Here is a 17,490-nt window from a genome sequence, read left to right on the forward strand (position 1 = left end):
ACGTATTTTTTTTAAATTAACGACGTTATGTTATTTTTAAAAAAATATTTAAAATCACTAGTTAGACTATCGTTGTTATAATTCCATTTAAGTTCTTAAAAAGTATATCAGACACATAATCGATTTTAGGATTTTTGATAGATCTGGTTACGACTAGAAATTATCAGTTCTTTCTGTTTCTACCAATTGCAATCGTTACATTCCTAAAACTGGCGAACTGTCAAAACATTTATTGATTCGATTGGGTGTTATTGTCGTCGTGCCTGTCACAAAATTCTATGATTTCATATAGTTTATGGTCAATGGACGCGTCTCTTTCTTGAGTTTGCGACAGTGGCCAAATTTTTATTTGGATCTTTTGATCCTTATTAATGGCTGCCGTATTGCGTGATTGAATGTTTACTCTAGTTCAAACATGAGTGATTATTCTTCTATGGCTACGCTTCAAAACAATAGTGTCACAGGGGGATTTGCGGCAGCTTTACAACGTGCGAAATTGGTAAGACAATGTCTTGCATTGTACACCTATATTTTTCTGGGTTCTTACCCTCCAATATTATGTCGTTTAGGCATAATCTACCATCATTGATTAATATGCTTGTGTATTGTCAAGGTGGAGAACCTTGTCAAATAGGTTTAACAATAACTTTCAAATCCTAACCTACTTTCGAAAGCAGTATCTACGTAGCAAGAAAATAATATAATTAATCGGGTTTCTCGTAGGTAGCCGCCAAAATTGAAGTTGGTGGAAATAAGAGATCACTAGACGACGGACCAGAACCAAGCTCAAAGAAACTTGCATCAGCAGAACCTCCCTACTCTCCACCTCCAATGAGGTAAGTTTGTCTTTTAAATATATAAATTAAATTATATAGCTTTAATTGTTGTGTATTTTTAATTTGTGTTTTTATAAAAGTATAATTATTGGCTAAAATGTAAGCATTATATATTACTTGTGCAATATATTGGCTGATAGTAGGGTTTTATTAAAAAGGGCAACATAGTATTGTCAGTTTGCTTCTACACTATGTAAAATGTATCCAGTTTATTTTTAAAAGCAATATTTATCTATCAGACTATTGATATTAATTAATCAATATTCTAATACAAAATACATCTAATTTTGACTTGTTTGACTGTAAAGTTGTGTTCTTGATTTTATGTTTAATTACCATTAAATATAAATGGTGTTGGTTAACAGCTCCATAATATATAATTATAAGAATTCATTATAAAATGAACAAGCTCGGATAAGATTGTTAACTTAAAATTTTGTGTATAGTTTTATAAACTGCTAGATAATGTATTTTTGAAAACAAATTGTTGGGTGCACTAGAAGTTTTGAATTCCAATATTCAGAAGAATACACATAAGAAATTTTGAAAAATTTGGCCTTAAACAATATACTGAAGATTTCTGAAGACCGTCAATGTGAAAATATTGTACAGTGTAACAGCAGCAGCAGTAGCGGCCGCCGCGGCAGCAGCACGTCTTGCTGCTAATTCTGCATCCCCGCCTGCTCCATCCGGGCCCCCGAACATGATGAATGACCAGGCTATTAATGACTATATCAGGGTTCCTGATAAAATGGTCGGCCTCAGTGAGTAAATGTAGACCTGCTAATTGAATTGGTGAATAAGGCTTTTGCTTCATTTCTAACATTTACAGGAATATTTCAAAATGCTTTCAAGGAGACATCTATAATAGATATAAAATAAGACTTTATGCAATAAGACGTGAAGAAGAACAAAACAAGAACATTGTTGGGGGAAAACCCATTTATATATCAGCAGTTCCTTGAATCCATTTTAATATTGCTCCTGAAACATAGCTAATTGGACCCTTGAAAAAAAAAATTATAATCGCCTTAGCATGTTAATTTATTAATGAAATAATTATTGATGGCAGTCATTGGTCGTGGAGGAGAGCAGATCACAAGGTTGCAAGCAGAGACAGGGTGCAAGATTCAAATGGCCCCTGATTCCGGTCAAGCAGAACGTCTCTGTACCCTTACAGGGTCGCAAGAGGCTATTAATAGGGCAAAGTAATTGTTTTTTTTATTGCTTATTTTTTTATAGAAGCAAACTGACCGTATAGTAGTGTAAATATAGGTAGGTATTGTTAAGAACAAAAATATGAGCACTTTCACTTATAATAGACTTTGTACAATATATGACACTTCTATTGAAAGAAAACTTTAGAAAAATATTTTGCATGCCTTAATATTGTCAACATTTATACAAATAATAATCAGCTGTTAGGAGTTCAATAATCATCATTAGTCTTAGTCCAAATTATGCAATTAGCATGTTTCTTAATAAAATTGTCATAAAAAATGATTTTGTTTTCTGTTATTTTGTATTATTTTGTGTTTTAACAGTAATAAGATAAAGATATAGATTTATGCAAGTGTATCATAGCTTTCTTTTAGTACCATTTCATATTTCCTATGACTCAATTAAATTTCCAAAAAATTGATATGGTGTTTTTTAGAATTGTTGTATGTCAAAAATTCAGAGATGAGTTTAAGTCCAAAGTAATGCTAATGATAATATCATGACCATTTGACAAGCTTTAACCTCACTGTCAACATTCTGTGTCCATTTGACAGATTTATGTCAGTTTAGATGGTCGGTCTATGTTGGTCACAAACTTAAACTTATATTTGAATCATTTGAGGATAACATCAAGTTGTCAATATGTGTATACAAATTGTAAAATATACTTAAAATTTAAAATCATGGGTGCAAATGATACAGTCAAAATTATAAAAAGAATAACAACATAGATAAAAATACTTTAACTTAAACATTGAAGCCAAATTATGTATAAAATCTATATCTATGTTGAATGTGTTGTAGATTTTAAATAAATAAATTAATGAATACTATTATTTCTTTCAGGGAACTTGTAAATAACATAGTGAATCACCGTGGACGGGAAAACGCGCAACAACATCCCGAACAGGGCATGTCTCCCATGGGACCTAGGGGAGGCGGCGGCGGCGGCGGTGGTGGTGGTGGTGGATTGGGCATCACTGTAAGTATTTTTATGAAATTCAAACACAATGTAGTCTTAAATTTTTGAAGTGAAACTTCTTTATCGACGTATGGGAGAAGTTTTGTAGCAAATCGTCACGTTTTTCGGTTACGCGCCATGTTGCTTTTTGAAGTCAAACTTCTTTATCGGCGTTGGAAAAAAATTTACCGTCACATTTTTCGGTTACGCGCCATCTTTTTTATTTATTATTCGACTTCTAATGACAATTAAATTCAATAAATTCCTAACATATCTTCCTTTTTCCGTCAATCTAAGTATCGGATATCTAAACTTTTAGATTTGTATAAATATGAACAAGACTTAAAGATTAGTTTGCCACAGAAGTTTCACTTCTGACATGTCTTCTTCGTGAGCGTTCAAGTATTATTATCGAATTTTTATTTGTCCTTTTATAAAACTTTACGATGCGGGGCGGGGATTGAATTACGCGTTATTTTTAATATTATTTTCGACTTAACTATAAAGAGTGACTAGGTGGTCAAGAAACGTTTTACTATACTTTGGTGAAGAAAAACGTTACGGCGCAATAATCTCCAAAAATTGCGTGACGTAAAACTTAAACGCTCCTTATTCTAAAATAGTTAAATGTTTATGGCTGCTTTGCCGAACAAACAATTAGTATGACTCAAAACTTGGCGATTTAAAAGAGTGGCGGAGAGTTTACGCCCTTGACTTGCGAACTGGTAGTAAATAAAGTAAATTTAGAATCAATTTAACATCTTTTCTGTTGTTCATAAGTGTATTTGGTTACCTATATGAATAAAGTTATTTGATTTATATTTAAATTGTTAACTTTTTTTCAATACTGCTTTCGATAGGAAAATTAACTCTCTTTTTTATTGTTGAGTTAATATAGGTAATAATAATAATTTCAGCCATATGCTAATGAAAAGATTCTATTCTCTTTCAATTGTCCATATTTTTTGTATGTCTATTTTACCTAAAGTTTGTAAGTCTAACTCAAAGGAGAGAGCAAAACAAAATTACTCCAAGAACAAAAAACGAGTCAGAAAGCACATTTTACAATGTTAGGTGATTTAAACTCTTAAAATGACTACACAAAGTTCGCAAAATGTAGCAAATTTAAATGATTTAATTTTTTTTTGTGACATGGAGATGAAGTAACTCTTTTAATTATGCAGGATGAGATAATGCTACCGGGTCCCAAAGTTGGGCTCATCATTGGTAAAAATGGTAAAACCATCAAGCAGTTGCAAGAGCAGTCTGGAGCCAAAATGGTGGTCATTCAGGATGGACCTAACACGGAATATGTAAGATTTTTTTTTTGTCTTATCACTAAATTTTAAATGACTCGTCCAACAAAAAAAAATGTTTTAACTAATTAGGTAATTACTATTGAAGTTTTTCACTTTAACAGGTCCAACTATTCTCTTGAAAGTTCTGCCTTATTATGAAATCTGAACTGTTCTCTAAATAAGAATATACTTGATTAACGTACAGTATCACATCCCTCCTATAACACGATAGATTGGTTTCGCGTTATAGCTAACGCGTTGTATGTGTATTCTCGCATAACGTGCTTATATGACAAGAAAAATGAAATTGTATTGTAAATAATTTAGATTTTAGATCACGATTTTCTCATTAATGGGGATTTAAATTGAATATTATGAAAAACTATTTTATTAACGAAATGAGTGCGTACAAATCATTAGAAATGCCACTATATAGAAATATAAAGATTGCAGTCCCACCCGTGTTATACGAGGGAGTGAAATCGCGTAATATGAAAACGCGTTATAAGGGGGTTTACTGTATAGATATATCTATTAATTTGATTGACTGATTTATTTATGAAAGTGTTCAGCAACAAAAATGTATGTATCAAATATTGATGAATAGGAAAAGCCACTCCGTATATCCGGCGATCCGGCTAAAGTAGAGCACGCCAAGCAGTTGGTGTACGAGTTGCTTCAGGACAAAGAAGGCGGACAGGGCGGAGGTCGCGGGTTCGACGATAATTATGCGGAACAAGGCAATGGTGTTACATCGAGTGAGGTGAGTTATATTACATAAGAATTGGTTAGGCACGCTCGACCGATCTCTTTGTTGTAGCGAAATACTGTCTAAAAGCGTCTACAAACGGCCCAAAAATCAGAGACAATATCGGAGAAGTGGTGGGAATCACCCTAGATCGCCTCTTGTGTAGGCAAATCGTACCCTAATTTAATTATCAACCCTACTGCCACTGCCGATTTCATCACAACCACCATTGTCCCAATATCGCCACTGATTTTAGGTTTAAGAAACAGAAGTTTGAACCAGCTCAGGGTTGCAGCGCCATCAAATAATGATTAGAATATTATAGACTTTAAACTTTTCAGACATGCCGTAATGTATATAAATCACTCCTAGATAATAACTAGTTGTGTCCTGCGGTTTCGCCTGTATTAGTTACGTTATGATGAAATTGTCTTTTTCGATAGACTCAAACACTAAAATAATTATCTGACATTAATTTGTTCAATTAATATTAATAGTGGTACCTCAAAATACGAGTTATATTTTGCTCAGAGATGAGAGCAAGATTTGAGATACGAGCAAAAAAAACATTATTTTTATTACCATGGGTCTGAAGGATATGAGGCTGTTTCTGATTTAGCTACGGAATGTTTTTAAATTATTTATTGACTCAATTCTAATATTTTCTTATAGGTTTTGGTACCAAAAACGGCAGTCGGTGTCGTCATCGGACGCAACGGAGATATGATTAAAAAGATTCAAAGCGACTCGGGATGTAGGGTCCAGTTCCACCAGGAGAGGGAGGAGGGCCCGGGAGATAAGAGGTCAGTATGATTGACTTTCAGTGTTCCCGAATATGTCGAATATACTCTTATTCTCCTTTATTCATACACATAAATAATCAATCCCAATTTCACCGTTCAGCTAAAGCGTATGTCTCTTTTCGTCACAGCAAAAACACAATTTGGCAGAAAGAGACAAGAGTTGGTTTAAATGTCTAACATACTTTTATGAATGTATGTAAGTAGGTATATAAAAGTATTTATGTAGACGTTGGAATAAAGCTAATATTTATTAAAATATTTATGGTATGATAAAACTTTTTGATCATACACTAAGTAAATGTTACCATTTGATTCCAAGGAGTTGTAAAAAGTCACCTTTTAAAAATCAATGAATAAAAATGTCACCTTTCAAAAATCACTTAATAAGAAATGTAACCTTTTGAAAATCAATTATTAAAAAATGTCACCTCTTAAAAATCACTTAATAAAAATGTCACCTTTTGAAAAACCAATTATTTAAAATGTCACATTTTAAAAATCACTTAATAAAAAATGTCACCTTTTGAAAATCAATTGTTAAAAAATGTCACCTTTTGAAAATTAATTATTAAAAAATGTCACCTTTTGAAAATCACTTTCGATAGTCGTAACAGCCGATGACGTTGTTATTAAGAACCTAATACCTAGAATTCAGCCGGGACCTTTGATTTTGGTCAATATAACTGCTATGTTCTAAACGATGTCTTCGTAAACTGTTTTGACTGTAGTTATATTTCTATCACCAGGTGTTATCTGCAAGGTCTTCCGCATCAAGTGGACCACGCTCGGCAGATGATTGAAGATTTGATCAACAGTGTTAATGTGAGTGTGAGTTACTTGAAAAATTATCCTAACCTCAACTTTCATAATTGCAATTTTCTAAAATGCTGTTTTAACTGAAGCTTTTTCGCCTTAAACCAACCTTTCGATCCCTGGCTGGAATTTCGTTAAGAATTATGTCAATGCAATATAAAAGATCTATACTCTGATTTTTTATTCCGTAGAATTCTGACAGCTATTATTTTTTGATATGTTAGAGATGGCTAACCTTTTTGGCCAGGCACATTTTTCAATTTCAATACGAGTCTGAACATCTGAGTCTATACATTTTATTTGTTAGTGAATGTATCAATTTTATTAAGTGCGGTGCTCCACATTAAAAGTGGTTTTACGGCGAGTGATCATTACGTACCTTTTCATCACAAACGGTAAAAAACGCACAAGTAAAGATAACATTTAAATATTTTTTAAAGTTTACTATACCTGGAATTAGTAGGCAGTGATGCCAGCTAAAGAATAAAATAAAGTAATTAAAGTTAATTTGATGTATAAAATATTATGAAATATATTGTTATTTTTGTATTAGGTCACATTGCAAATAACTCAATTTTGTCCCTTTTTCGGTGGAGAACTTTTTTAGTAGTACTTATGAAATGTCAGAAATCTACGGAAAGAAAAATCAGAGTTGAAAACTAAATAAATTTTATTATAAAAGAATATATAATAGGATTAAGTTTACTTTGTTCTTTGGCAAGAAATAAAAAGGCTTTTTTATTTATTATCATTTAAAAATAATCATTGGGGCTACAACCGTTTTTTAAGTCTGGGTCTCAGATTTGTGTATTTGTTTCATGATTTGTCACTCTAATAGGCAAGTAGGTGATCGGCCTTCTGTGCCTTACACACCGTCGACTTTTTGGTTCTAAGGCTAGTCGGTATTCTCACGATGTTTTGATGTTTTCTCCATCGTTTGAGCCAATGTTAAATGCGTTCATAGAAAGAAAGTCCATTGGTGCACAGCCAGGGATCGATCCTACAACCTCAGGGATGAGAGTCGCACGCTAAAGCCACTAGGCACAAACTGCTCTTTTATTATTTATTAATAAATTGGTCGTTTCACTCGCAATATTTGGATAACTCGTGAAAGTATGGAGCATATTTCTCTGTTTTATCTCCTTTCAAATAATTATGTGATGGCATGTATTGTCAAAATTACTATAATAATTATCCCCTATTTCTGAACTATAACTAAAATAACCAAGGAAATCACTTGATACAGTATTAATTAAATGTATGCAACATAATTTTATTATTATTTATTACTGATGTCAAGTGTAACATGGTGTAATGGTTGCATCTCGTTACAAACGTTGTGCAAAACAAAAAACTTGGCGATTAAAAAGAGTGGCGGAGAGTTAATTGCCAGTTCTTCTCTTCCGTTCTACGCCCTTGATCTGAGAACTGGCAGTAAATGTAATATTAGAAGCATTTAATGTATATTTTATTTTTGACGTTCATAAGTGTACATTGTGTTCAGCTTAGGTTTCCTAGAAAAGCGGTGCCGTTAACTAACGGCCGTCTTGACTTTTTAACATAATAAAAAAAAACATCATTGTCACTCGTCCCGTTTCACGTTTCCACTCATTGCAATATTTAAATATGGGCTGTTTATCACCGCTATGGCGGCCGTCATGCAAATGACAGCACCGCTATTTGACGTTACGGTGACACTGAAGGTTCTCTAGAAAACCTACTCCGATGTTATTTATAGACAACGTATGAGTGACGTCACCCAACGTTACATTACGGCCGTTAGATAACGGCACCGCTTTTCTAGGAAACCCTAGCTTTCACCTACATGAATTAATGATTTTTGACTTTTAAATCAAATATTATAGTACATTTATGTATAAGACAGTCATTTGAACAGTTGGCGATTCGCTCGGGGCGCGGTCGCGCGGGCAACAAGAACAACAACCCGGGCAACGACAGAGACTCCCAGCAGTGGCAGGACAACAGTCCAGAAGTCAGGGTCACCTTCTCGATGCCCAATGTCAAGTGTGGACTCATTATTGGCAGAGGTGAGATTTAGAACTAATTATTTGTTTGGCTTTGAACTTATGAGATTAATACTTTTGACTAAACTTACCATCTCTTTCTGTCAAATTATGTTTATGCTGCGTTGAAAAGAGACTGATGATTACTTAAGAAAAAACAGTGTAATTAAATCAATGTTATTAAATGGTGTTCCAACTAGTATTACGATTAAGTTCTAGTCTTAACTAGAATTTTGGGGCCGTTCAAGTATTACGTAAGCAGATTTACTGCAATTAAATAGACAAAGTAAAGCTTGGGTAAAGCATAGACAATGTGTGGGTAATATGTGTAAAAAAGTAAATAATTACTGTTGACGTGTAATCACCAAATGCAAAAACCAAAAAATGGACAATTTGCAGCACAGTAGACTTTGTCCATACACAGCCATAACTCATATAGTATTATGATAGTAAGGAAATTATCTTCTTGTCTTTTAAAGCTTGTATAATTTTGGTTATGTTTTAATTTAATTAATTTTATAGGTGGCGAAGTAATTAAGCAAATTAACGCTCAATCGGGCGCGCACTGCGAGTTGGACAGACGCGCGCAGAACCAAGACCGAGTGAACCGGACTTTCTTTATCAAGGGACATCCTGATGCCGTCGAAAGCTGCAAACGTATCATCATGGAGAAGGTTGGCATGGTGAGTGACCATTAATATCACATTACATTACATTTTAAAGTCCTTAGAGGTAGATACATCCACAAAATAATAATACTCGGCGTGGTAAGCGGTCGCAATTGCTCACAGTGCCTCGGGAGTACAAATTTACTCAGAGAAGCACCGTTTACGCGTGTCGTGACACGGATATTTAGTTGCACACTGGCTTAATTCACAAGAATTGCATTATTATTTTTATATTAATAAGTATTCTTGTATTAATTTGCTATAAAAATTGAATAAGGAAATAAATAAGTATTTATTTACTGTGATTCCTGCGTCATCAGGATCCTTTAAATAATAGAGGATTTTTTTTTTTTTTTTTATATAATAGGGGGGCAAACGAGCTTGCGGGACGACCAAAAAGGGTAGTCCACGCAGCCCATAGACACCCATTTTAGTGGGTGCGTTGCCGGCCTTTGAGGGAGGAGTAGGCTCGTTTTTTAAAAATTTGGAGGTCGTATCTCTGAGGGAAGACCCCCCCCGGGAGCCGATTCCACAGTTCGCTAGTTCGCAAAAGAAAATGCCTAGTGAAGCGGACCGTGGAAGACCTCCAACCATCAAGATGATGCTGGTGAAATTTAGAGGTCGTTCGGCTCGTACGGTGTTGAAAAGAGGCAGGAGGGATCAACCCAAACAATTCTTCAGAACACTCTCCGTAATAAATTTTGTAAAAAACGCAAAGAGACGCAATGTCTCTGCGTAGCGATAGAGAATCAAGCCGATCAGTAAGACATTGGAGATTGACAATTCGACAAGCCCTTCGCTGAATTTGGTCAAAAGGAAGAAGCTGGTATTTGGGAGCACCGGCCCAGAGATGCGAGCAGTATTCCATATGAGGTCGTACTTGAGCTTTGTAGAGCTGCATACGTTGCACCTCAGTGAAATACTGCTTAGCCCTACCCAAAACACCCAGCTTTTTGGAAGCCAGTTTGGCTTTTTCTTCCAGATGACTGCGAAATTGGACTTCTTTCGAAATGCCAACCCCAAGGATACTGAGGCTGTGTGACGAACTAAGGAGAGCGCCTTCAAATTGGGGAGATACGACAAAAGGATCTTTCTTGGCAGAAAACGAACAAACCTGAGTCTTTGTAGGATTAAACTTAACAAGGTTGTTACTACCCCACACAGAAACCTTCTCCAGAATCGACTCAATTTCGAGAACAAGTATGTTGCGACTCTCATCGACTTCAGATCGAGACATGTTCGGATGGCCGGAATATAATGTGTCGATGGTGCTGTCGTCTGCATAGCAATGGATGTTGTCGATATTCAACAGGTCATTGATATGCAGAACGAACAGGGTCGGCGAAAGGACACAACCTTGCGGAACGCCTGCATTGATGGGTCTAGGATTGGAACACGCTCCGTCAACTAGGACTTTAATGCTACGTCCTACAAGAAAATTTGCCAGCCATCGGCATAAGCCATCGGGCAAACCGTATGACGGTAGTTTCGAAAGAAGCGCCCTATGCCAAACCCTATCAAAGGCCTTAGCTATATCCAAGCTAGCGGCCAATGCCTCTCCCTTACTTTCCACAACTTCGGCCCATCTATGAGTTAGATAGGCAAGAAGATCACCAGCCGAGCGGCCACGGCGAAAGCCATACTGACGATCACTAATTAGCTGGTGCTCCTCCAGATATCGCAAGAGCTGCCTATTGATGATAGACTCCATTACCTAGGATGTTACACCTCGCGTACATAGAATGGTAATTGCTATGAAACAAATGCTAAATGAATGTAATGTGCTGAAAAGAGTGGCAGCGTCTGGCTATACTCTCGGTTTAACTGCGATTATTTAGGCAATATCCACGCTTATAAAACTAAGAAAGCCTGGATGAGCAAAATTACATTAGGGGCTATCCATAAAGTACGTCACACGAATTTTAGGACTTTTGAACCCCGTCCTTGTCACAGGTTGTCACATTTTTATAACCCCCCCTCTTGATGTGACGTCACACATTTTTTAAATTTATGTATGTATTTAAAAATAATCGTTGTAATTACAACTTTAAACAATTCGCGTAAGGTTGATTTTGCAATAATATATGCTTGTAACTTATAGAAAGAGACAAAAATAGTGTTTCGGGACACTTTCGAGCGTTACTTTTATTCGAGACTGTGCATCTTGGGTTTTTTGTATATCAATGGTTTTAGTATTTAAAATTTTAACATGTGACGTCACAAAAGTATTTACCCCCCATGCCCCTTGTCACACGATGTCATACTTCGGTGATACCCTCCCTCCCCATTAAAGTGTGACGTACTTTATGGATGGCCCCTTATCTAGTCTTCGCTTATATTGCTATTTAGAAATTGTTGATTTAGTTCTATGGGTGATTTTTAAACAAAAGTCTATTAGTAACCGAGAACAAGGAATGATATGTGAAATCTAATAGATCATAAAATGGAAATACAACATTTTTCACATTGTTTGAAAAGTGTAGATCAATTATGTAAATTCTATGGATTATCGAAGCTTTTGTGCTGTCAAAATTAAGATATTTTAAAGACCGGCATCGCACTTCCGAGCCTTCTGACATGTGAGTGCCCATGGGCGACTGTATCACTTAACACCAGATGAGATTCCTGCCCATTGGCCTTCAATTACATAAAATACTGAAGAAACTTTATTTTTAGCGAGTTCCCTAAAGCTCGTGACGTTTTTTTAATAATTATATTGGGAGTAATGGTTTTATTTTACTTTTTAGCCAGTAAACTTTATCCCCGATGGGGGCGGCCCGGGTAGCGATAACGGCAACGGTGGCAACAACGGGGGTGGGGAGTACTACCGCGGCGGGGGCGGCGGCGGCGGCGGTGGAGGGGAAGGCGGTGGATCCGCCTGGGGTTACAACCCGCATTGGCATCAGCAGCAACAGCAACAGGTGAGGGTCAAGAAGATATAGCTGTCTCTTTCGCTCGGTCTCGTGTAAATTGAGACAGATTGAATTTAGTAGAACTGCATTTAGGTATTTCCTACGTTAGGTCTTAGGGAGCGTTCAAGTATTACGTAACGAATTTTGGGGGGAGGTCCTTTCGTAAATCGTTACACGTTACTATGCGGGGCGGGGGTTGAATTACACGTTATTGTTAATCATATTTTCGACTTTACTTACGTAATGGTAACTTTTAGGTATAAAGAGTCACTAGGTGGTTACGAAACGTTTTACTATATTTGGGTACAGAAAAACGTTACGGCGCGTTACATGGGGGGGGGGTCAATAATCTCCAAAAATTGCGTGACGTAATACTTGAACGTTCCCTTATACTTAGAGATTATTATGTGCCTATTAATTTTTTATATTCGTTATGATATATCAGTCACAAATAATGAAGCAAGCTTACCAAGTAATTGATTGATGGTTCTGACATGTATTGAAATGAAATATCTTGCAGCAACAACAAGTGCAGATAAATCCAGCGACCGGTCAGCCGGATTACTCCCAGCAGTGGATAGACTATTACCGGTCTCTCGGTCTCATGAGGGAGGCTGAAGCCATCGAGCAGCAGGCTAAGCAGCAAATGGGTGAGTGTGGCTAATGTATGAACAGGTTTAGGTGATATAAGACCACAATTCCGGATACCAATTTTACAAACATGTTTTTGTCTCTAGAATTTGTTATTAATGGGTTTAAACAAAATTGTTATAACTTCATTGTCTCTATTTTGTGACTATCACATGTTTATGATATATATATAGTCTCTTTTTATTTATTTTGATTTTAAAAGTATAAATTTCTGATGTTTGTCGTCCATATATTTTGTATACTGCTTGAATAATAAAACATATTTTGTCTCTAACAATTTGTGTTCAGTTTTATTGTGTGCCTCCCTGATTTTATAAAAGGATAATGCAGCAGGACTTCTATCCTTATAACTGAACTGGTATATAAATAATATAATTTATGCAAAATTTGTATATTAAACAATTATTCACACTCTTAATCGAAGTTAGTTTTTTTTTATTAATTAGTGCGTCTTTGTAAATGGTAATTAATAAAAAAACTACGAGTTGCACTCCGGGAGTGCCGGCAGAAGTGAATACGTGAATATTAACGTTGTGCATTTTTGATATTTTGGAATGTTGAATTATCAGTATAAAAGTACTATCATTTTAGTGGTAGAATACAATATTTATTTATTGCGCTATCTTACACAAACATGACAATTTATATTACATTTAATACGCCGCGCCAGCTGTCTACTTTCCTTCCGTCTTACGAATTTTCGATCAGGTCACGTGTCCTGACGCGAGTTCAACATTTTTTACCCATTCCAAAAAAAGTGTACAACACCGCTAAAGAAGTTTTCACTACAAAAATTAAATTCACATCACATATAGTATATATAATTACAACAATTAAAATACAAACAAATTAATATACCTAATAAGAATGCAGAAACAACAAAACACAAAAAAAAATTCTCAATTGGTGTTAGTTTTGAGGGATACAACTATGTCAAATTGAGTTCAAGCTGTGATGAGTAAAGTAGAAATAGTGGAATGACTGAATTATCTACGAAAGAATATATTGGAGTGTTGTATGTTTCAGGCGGACCCAACAACCAATCCAACTCGGGCAGCCCGAGCCAGACGAGCGGGCCGGCGAGCACTCCGCCCAGCAGCACGCCCAGCAATGCGCCCGACTACAGCGCGCAGTGGGCCGAGTACTACCGCAGCATCGGCAAGCTCAAGGAGGCAGACGCCATCGAGGCGCAGATCAAGGCCAAGGTAGCCTGATGGTTTTATTCTACCGAATGCATCTTCTACTGCATTTACCATGGAGAGTGTTCAGAGTTGTTCGGACGGATTTCTTCATCGGACGTTGAGTATACGAAATATCATCCGTATCACCTTGACGTCCGTCGTTCCACAATTGAGCGTTTGTTAAGACAGTTGTTGCCACGCACTACTTAAGTGTCTTGGGTCCTTCAAGAAAAGAGCGTACCAATTCTTGAAAGACCGGCAACGCACTCGCGAGCCCTCTGGCATTGAGTGTCCATGGGCGGCGGTATCACTTAACATCAGGTGAGCCTCCTTCCCGTTTGCCCCTAAAAAAACTTTAGCTCTTGTAAATACTAAGCTCAAAAAAAAAACAATTCGAATCAGTCGTTCCCGAGATTGGACTAAGGGGAAGCTTTCAATGGGATATACTTTTCTCCCGTTTTGCACACATTATTCAATGATAATTATGAAATCGGCTCAGTAGTTAGAGGCCGTATAAGTATTACGTCACGCAAATTTTGGAGATTATTGACGTGTGTGTGTCACCCCACCATGTAACGCGCCGTAACGTTTTTCTGTACCCTAGTATAGTAAAATGTTTCGTGACCACCCAGTGACTGTTTATATCTAAAAGTTACTATTATGTGGTGTAAAGTACTGAAAAGTCTAAAATACAAAAACAGGAATATATTTTAAAACAGAAACAAAACTCATTTGTTTTTTAATTAACATTTAAAGCGGAGTATAATTTCCGTTGAGTAATATCAAACCCATGTTACTGAATCTACCCTATTACAACAGCAACCGCCCAGTCAGCAACCGCCCCAACCGAGCAACGCTCCACAGGCGCCACCTAGCCAGTCCCCGGGGGCCATGGGCCAATATCAGCAGTACCCGATGTACCCGCCGGTGTACCCCTATCCGTACCCGTACGGGAACGCACCTGACTCTGGACACCAGTAATGTGAGTATTGATGATGTCTTTATTTGATTGGTAAAGAACTTTATTTTCCTATTACACTATTTTTTTACATGTTTTGGATGTGATGAACAAGAGTAAGTTCAAAACCAGAAATTTTTCAGATTTTTTTTAACAGACTGTATTTATTTATTATTATATATGTATAACTGTGCAACGCAAATTATTATTTTTTAACACATTTTATTATAAAATTGTTTGGTTTATATTGATAATATAGTTTTCCACTAAACATATTCACTAATCTTATAATGATATTTGTGTCTAGTATCATTGTGATACTTAAAAATCCAACTTAAAAAATTCTTTTACATATCCCTAACATATATTTATTTCCAAATTAATATAAAATATAAGTGCTTTGCCAATCAAATAATATAAAACATTTAGCTTAATGCTTTTCAGATTCCTTATGCTTTTTGGAAAATTTATTTCTATTACATTTATTTATTTTAAGTTATGGTGTTTAAAGGTGTGTCGGCTGTATTAGTTGTATTTTTAAGGCCGTCTTAAAACTAGCTATGACTATGGATTCATATAAAATAGTCTTGCAAATAAATAACATACTATATTACTATTTCCGGATTGTAAAAAGCATGCTGAAATATGTTTTACAATTTTTATTTTATGATGTTTACTTTTGGTTAATGCATTTTTTTCAATAATTAATTAGGTGTATGGGAACACATAGTGCTTAAGTACAATAGCTTGATTGCACACATTTTATTATGCAAAGTATTTATTTGTATTTAATGTTAAATTATTCAGGAATATTCAAACCTACTATATATTATAATAATTATAAGCTCTGGATTTTATCTCAGTGTAAAGTTCTTGATTTTTAGTAGCCTTAATCATGTCATTGTCCATATTAATATTGTCAAAGAGTAGTAGTAGAAGTTCTACTCGGTACTAGAAGCGCCACAAGCACTGTGTGTCCCAAATAGCTGTGTCTGAAGTGATGTAGTGTGTGTAGTGTTGCAGATGTGTAGGCTCGAGGCTGCGGTGCCGTATCCAGAACTAATTGCTCTTATTATGTGATTTTTGCCATGTCTCTCTGTCTGATTGCAGAAACCGGCCGGGGCCCCACGGATTGTCAGAAGATACCTCCTAGCTATATGATAATTATAAGTAAAGCGTCTTACGTACAGCCAAAACTTACTTCCACGAGTGCACTTTGCAGCTGTACGGTTCCTTCGCACGATTTTCGCGAAAAGGCCAAAGTGCACTCCATAAATGTCGATTTGCTTATTTCAATTGTGATTTGTATTATGGGCGTGTGGACTTTAGTAAATGTGTTAAATTCGATATGTTAGTTTGTCCAGGTTAAAATATCCACACAGCCTCAAACGATGTATTAGACCGACGGAGCTTATAGACGAAAAGAGATCCTACGCCACCGGAATAACGAGGTAAATGCACTGGAGTGACTTCTTCTACACATGGTTTTATTATTTATTTCGCGAAAGTGCAAATAAAATCTCCTATTACAGGACGTTCACAATTGTCACAACTATGTTTAGATTAAGTTTAAATCGCGACTTGAGCTCGGTAGGTTAATACGAAACAGACGGTAGTTGCAAAATTTATAACATTTGACGGTAGTTTAAAATTGTGTAATTAGCTTTGATAAATCTAGGTGTATCCAAGGTATGTTTTACATTCCTCCCCGATTATTGTTCGAGAGTTTGCACTGGGTGTTCCCCAACATTGTACTAATATTAAGATATAAAATGTATGTTTAATTGATATTGTGTTCATTTTATTTATAATTTTTCTCCACAGACCCCGGAGGTAAGTGACCCTAAAAAATTGATGATTTAATGCCATGTGTTTATCGTAAGACTGTCCCGGTGCAGTAACTTGACTATCGATTTTCGTGTGATTTTACAGTATTACATCACTATTTTAAATATTTTACTGTTATTGATGATTACTATATGATGATTTTTGATATTTCCTATAACATGCCATTTAGTCAATTGTCAATCTGTTAAAGGTGCAAAACCTATTAAATGGCAAATAAGTAAACCTAAATGGATAATGGGACAAATGGACGAACGGGAACGAACAGAAAACGTAAGTAACAATATGGTAAGAATAGAAACTAAAATTATACAATGAAACAAGATATGGTCTGTGGTCTTGAGTAAAATAAGGCAATTTAGTATCTGCATTTGATTTTACCAATATATTCTTTGATTTAAATGGGTACTTCATATTTGAAATGAAACATAGCAATTGAAACGCGGATTTATTGCATTATATACATAACTTGACGTTCGTTGTCAAAGAATGACTGCTAAAAGTTGACAGATAACTAATTTAGTCTATTATGTTGTCAACGCCATCTATGGCCGTGAAGTGGTATTTGCAA

At 35.7% G+C, this 17,490-nt stretch overlaps 1 protein-coding gene across 5 annotated transcripts; it reads left to right on the top strand.

Moving 5' to 3' along the window:
• The first annotated feature begins 267 nt into the window (after positions 1-267).
• Positions 268-16,864, top strand: LOC125050343 (far upstream element-binding protein 1). 5 transcript variants are annotated; one of them, XM_047650105.1, is made up of 16 exons: positions 268-499; positions 724-836; positions 1,449-1,600; positions 1,909-2,044; positions 2,904-3,039; positions 4,203-4,331; positions 4,924-5,079; positions 5,737-5,867; positions 6,614-6,695; positions 8,566-8,728; positions 9,227-9,387; positions 12,120-12,293; positions 12,805-12,934; positions 13,962-14,140; positions 14,936-15,098; positions 16,185-16,864. In XM_047650105.1, exons 1-15 carry the CDS (start codon positions 416-418, stop codon positions 15,095-15,097), a joined length of 2,088 nt encoding a protein of 695 aa, XP_047506061.1. In that variant the 5' UTR covers positions 268-415; the 3' UTR covers position 15,098; positions 16,185-16,864. The 5 variants fall into 5 exon arrangements, with proteins under 5 accessions (XP_047506061.1, XP_047506063.1, XP_047506062.1 ...); XM_047650107.1 differs by having other exon boundaries at positions 269-499; positions 8,578-8,728; XM_047650106.1 differs by having other exon boundaries at positions 269-499; positions 6,614-6,689.
• The last annotated feature ends 626 nt before the right edge of the window (positions 16,865-17,490 follow it).

The sequence above is a fragment of the Pieris napi genome, chromosome 6 (genome assembly GCF_905475465.1).
Source record: "Pieris napi chromosome 6, ilPieNapi1.2, whole genome shotgun sequence".
Lineage (NCBI taxonomy): Eukaryota > Metazoa > Arthropoda > Insecta > Lepidoptera > Pieridae > Pieris > Pieris napi.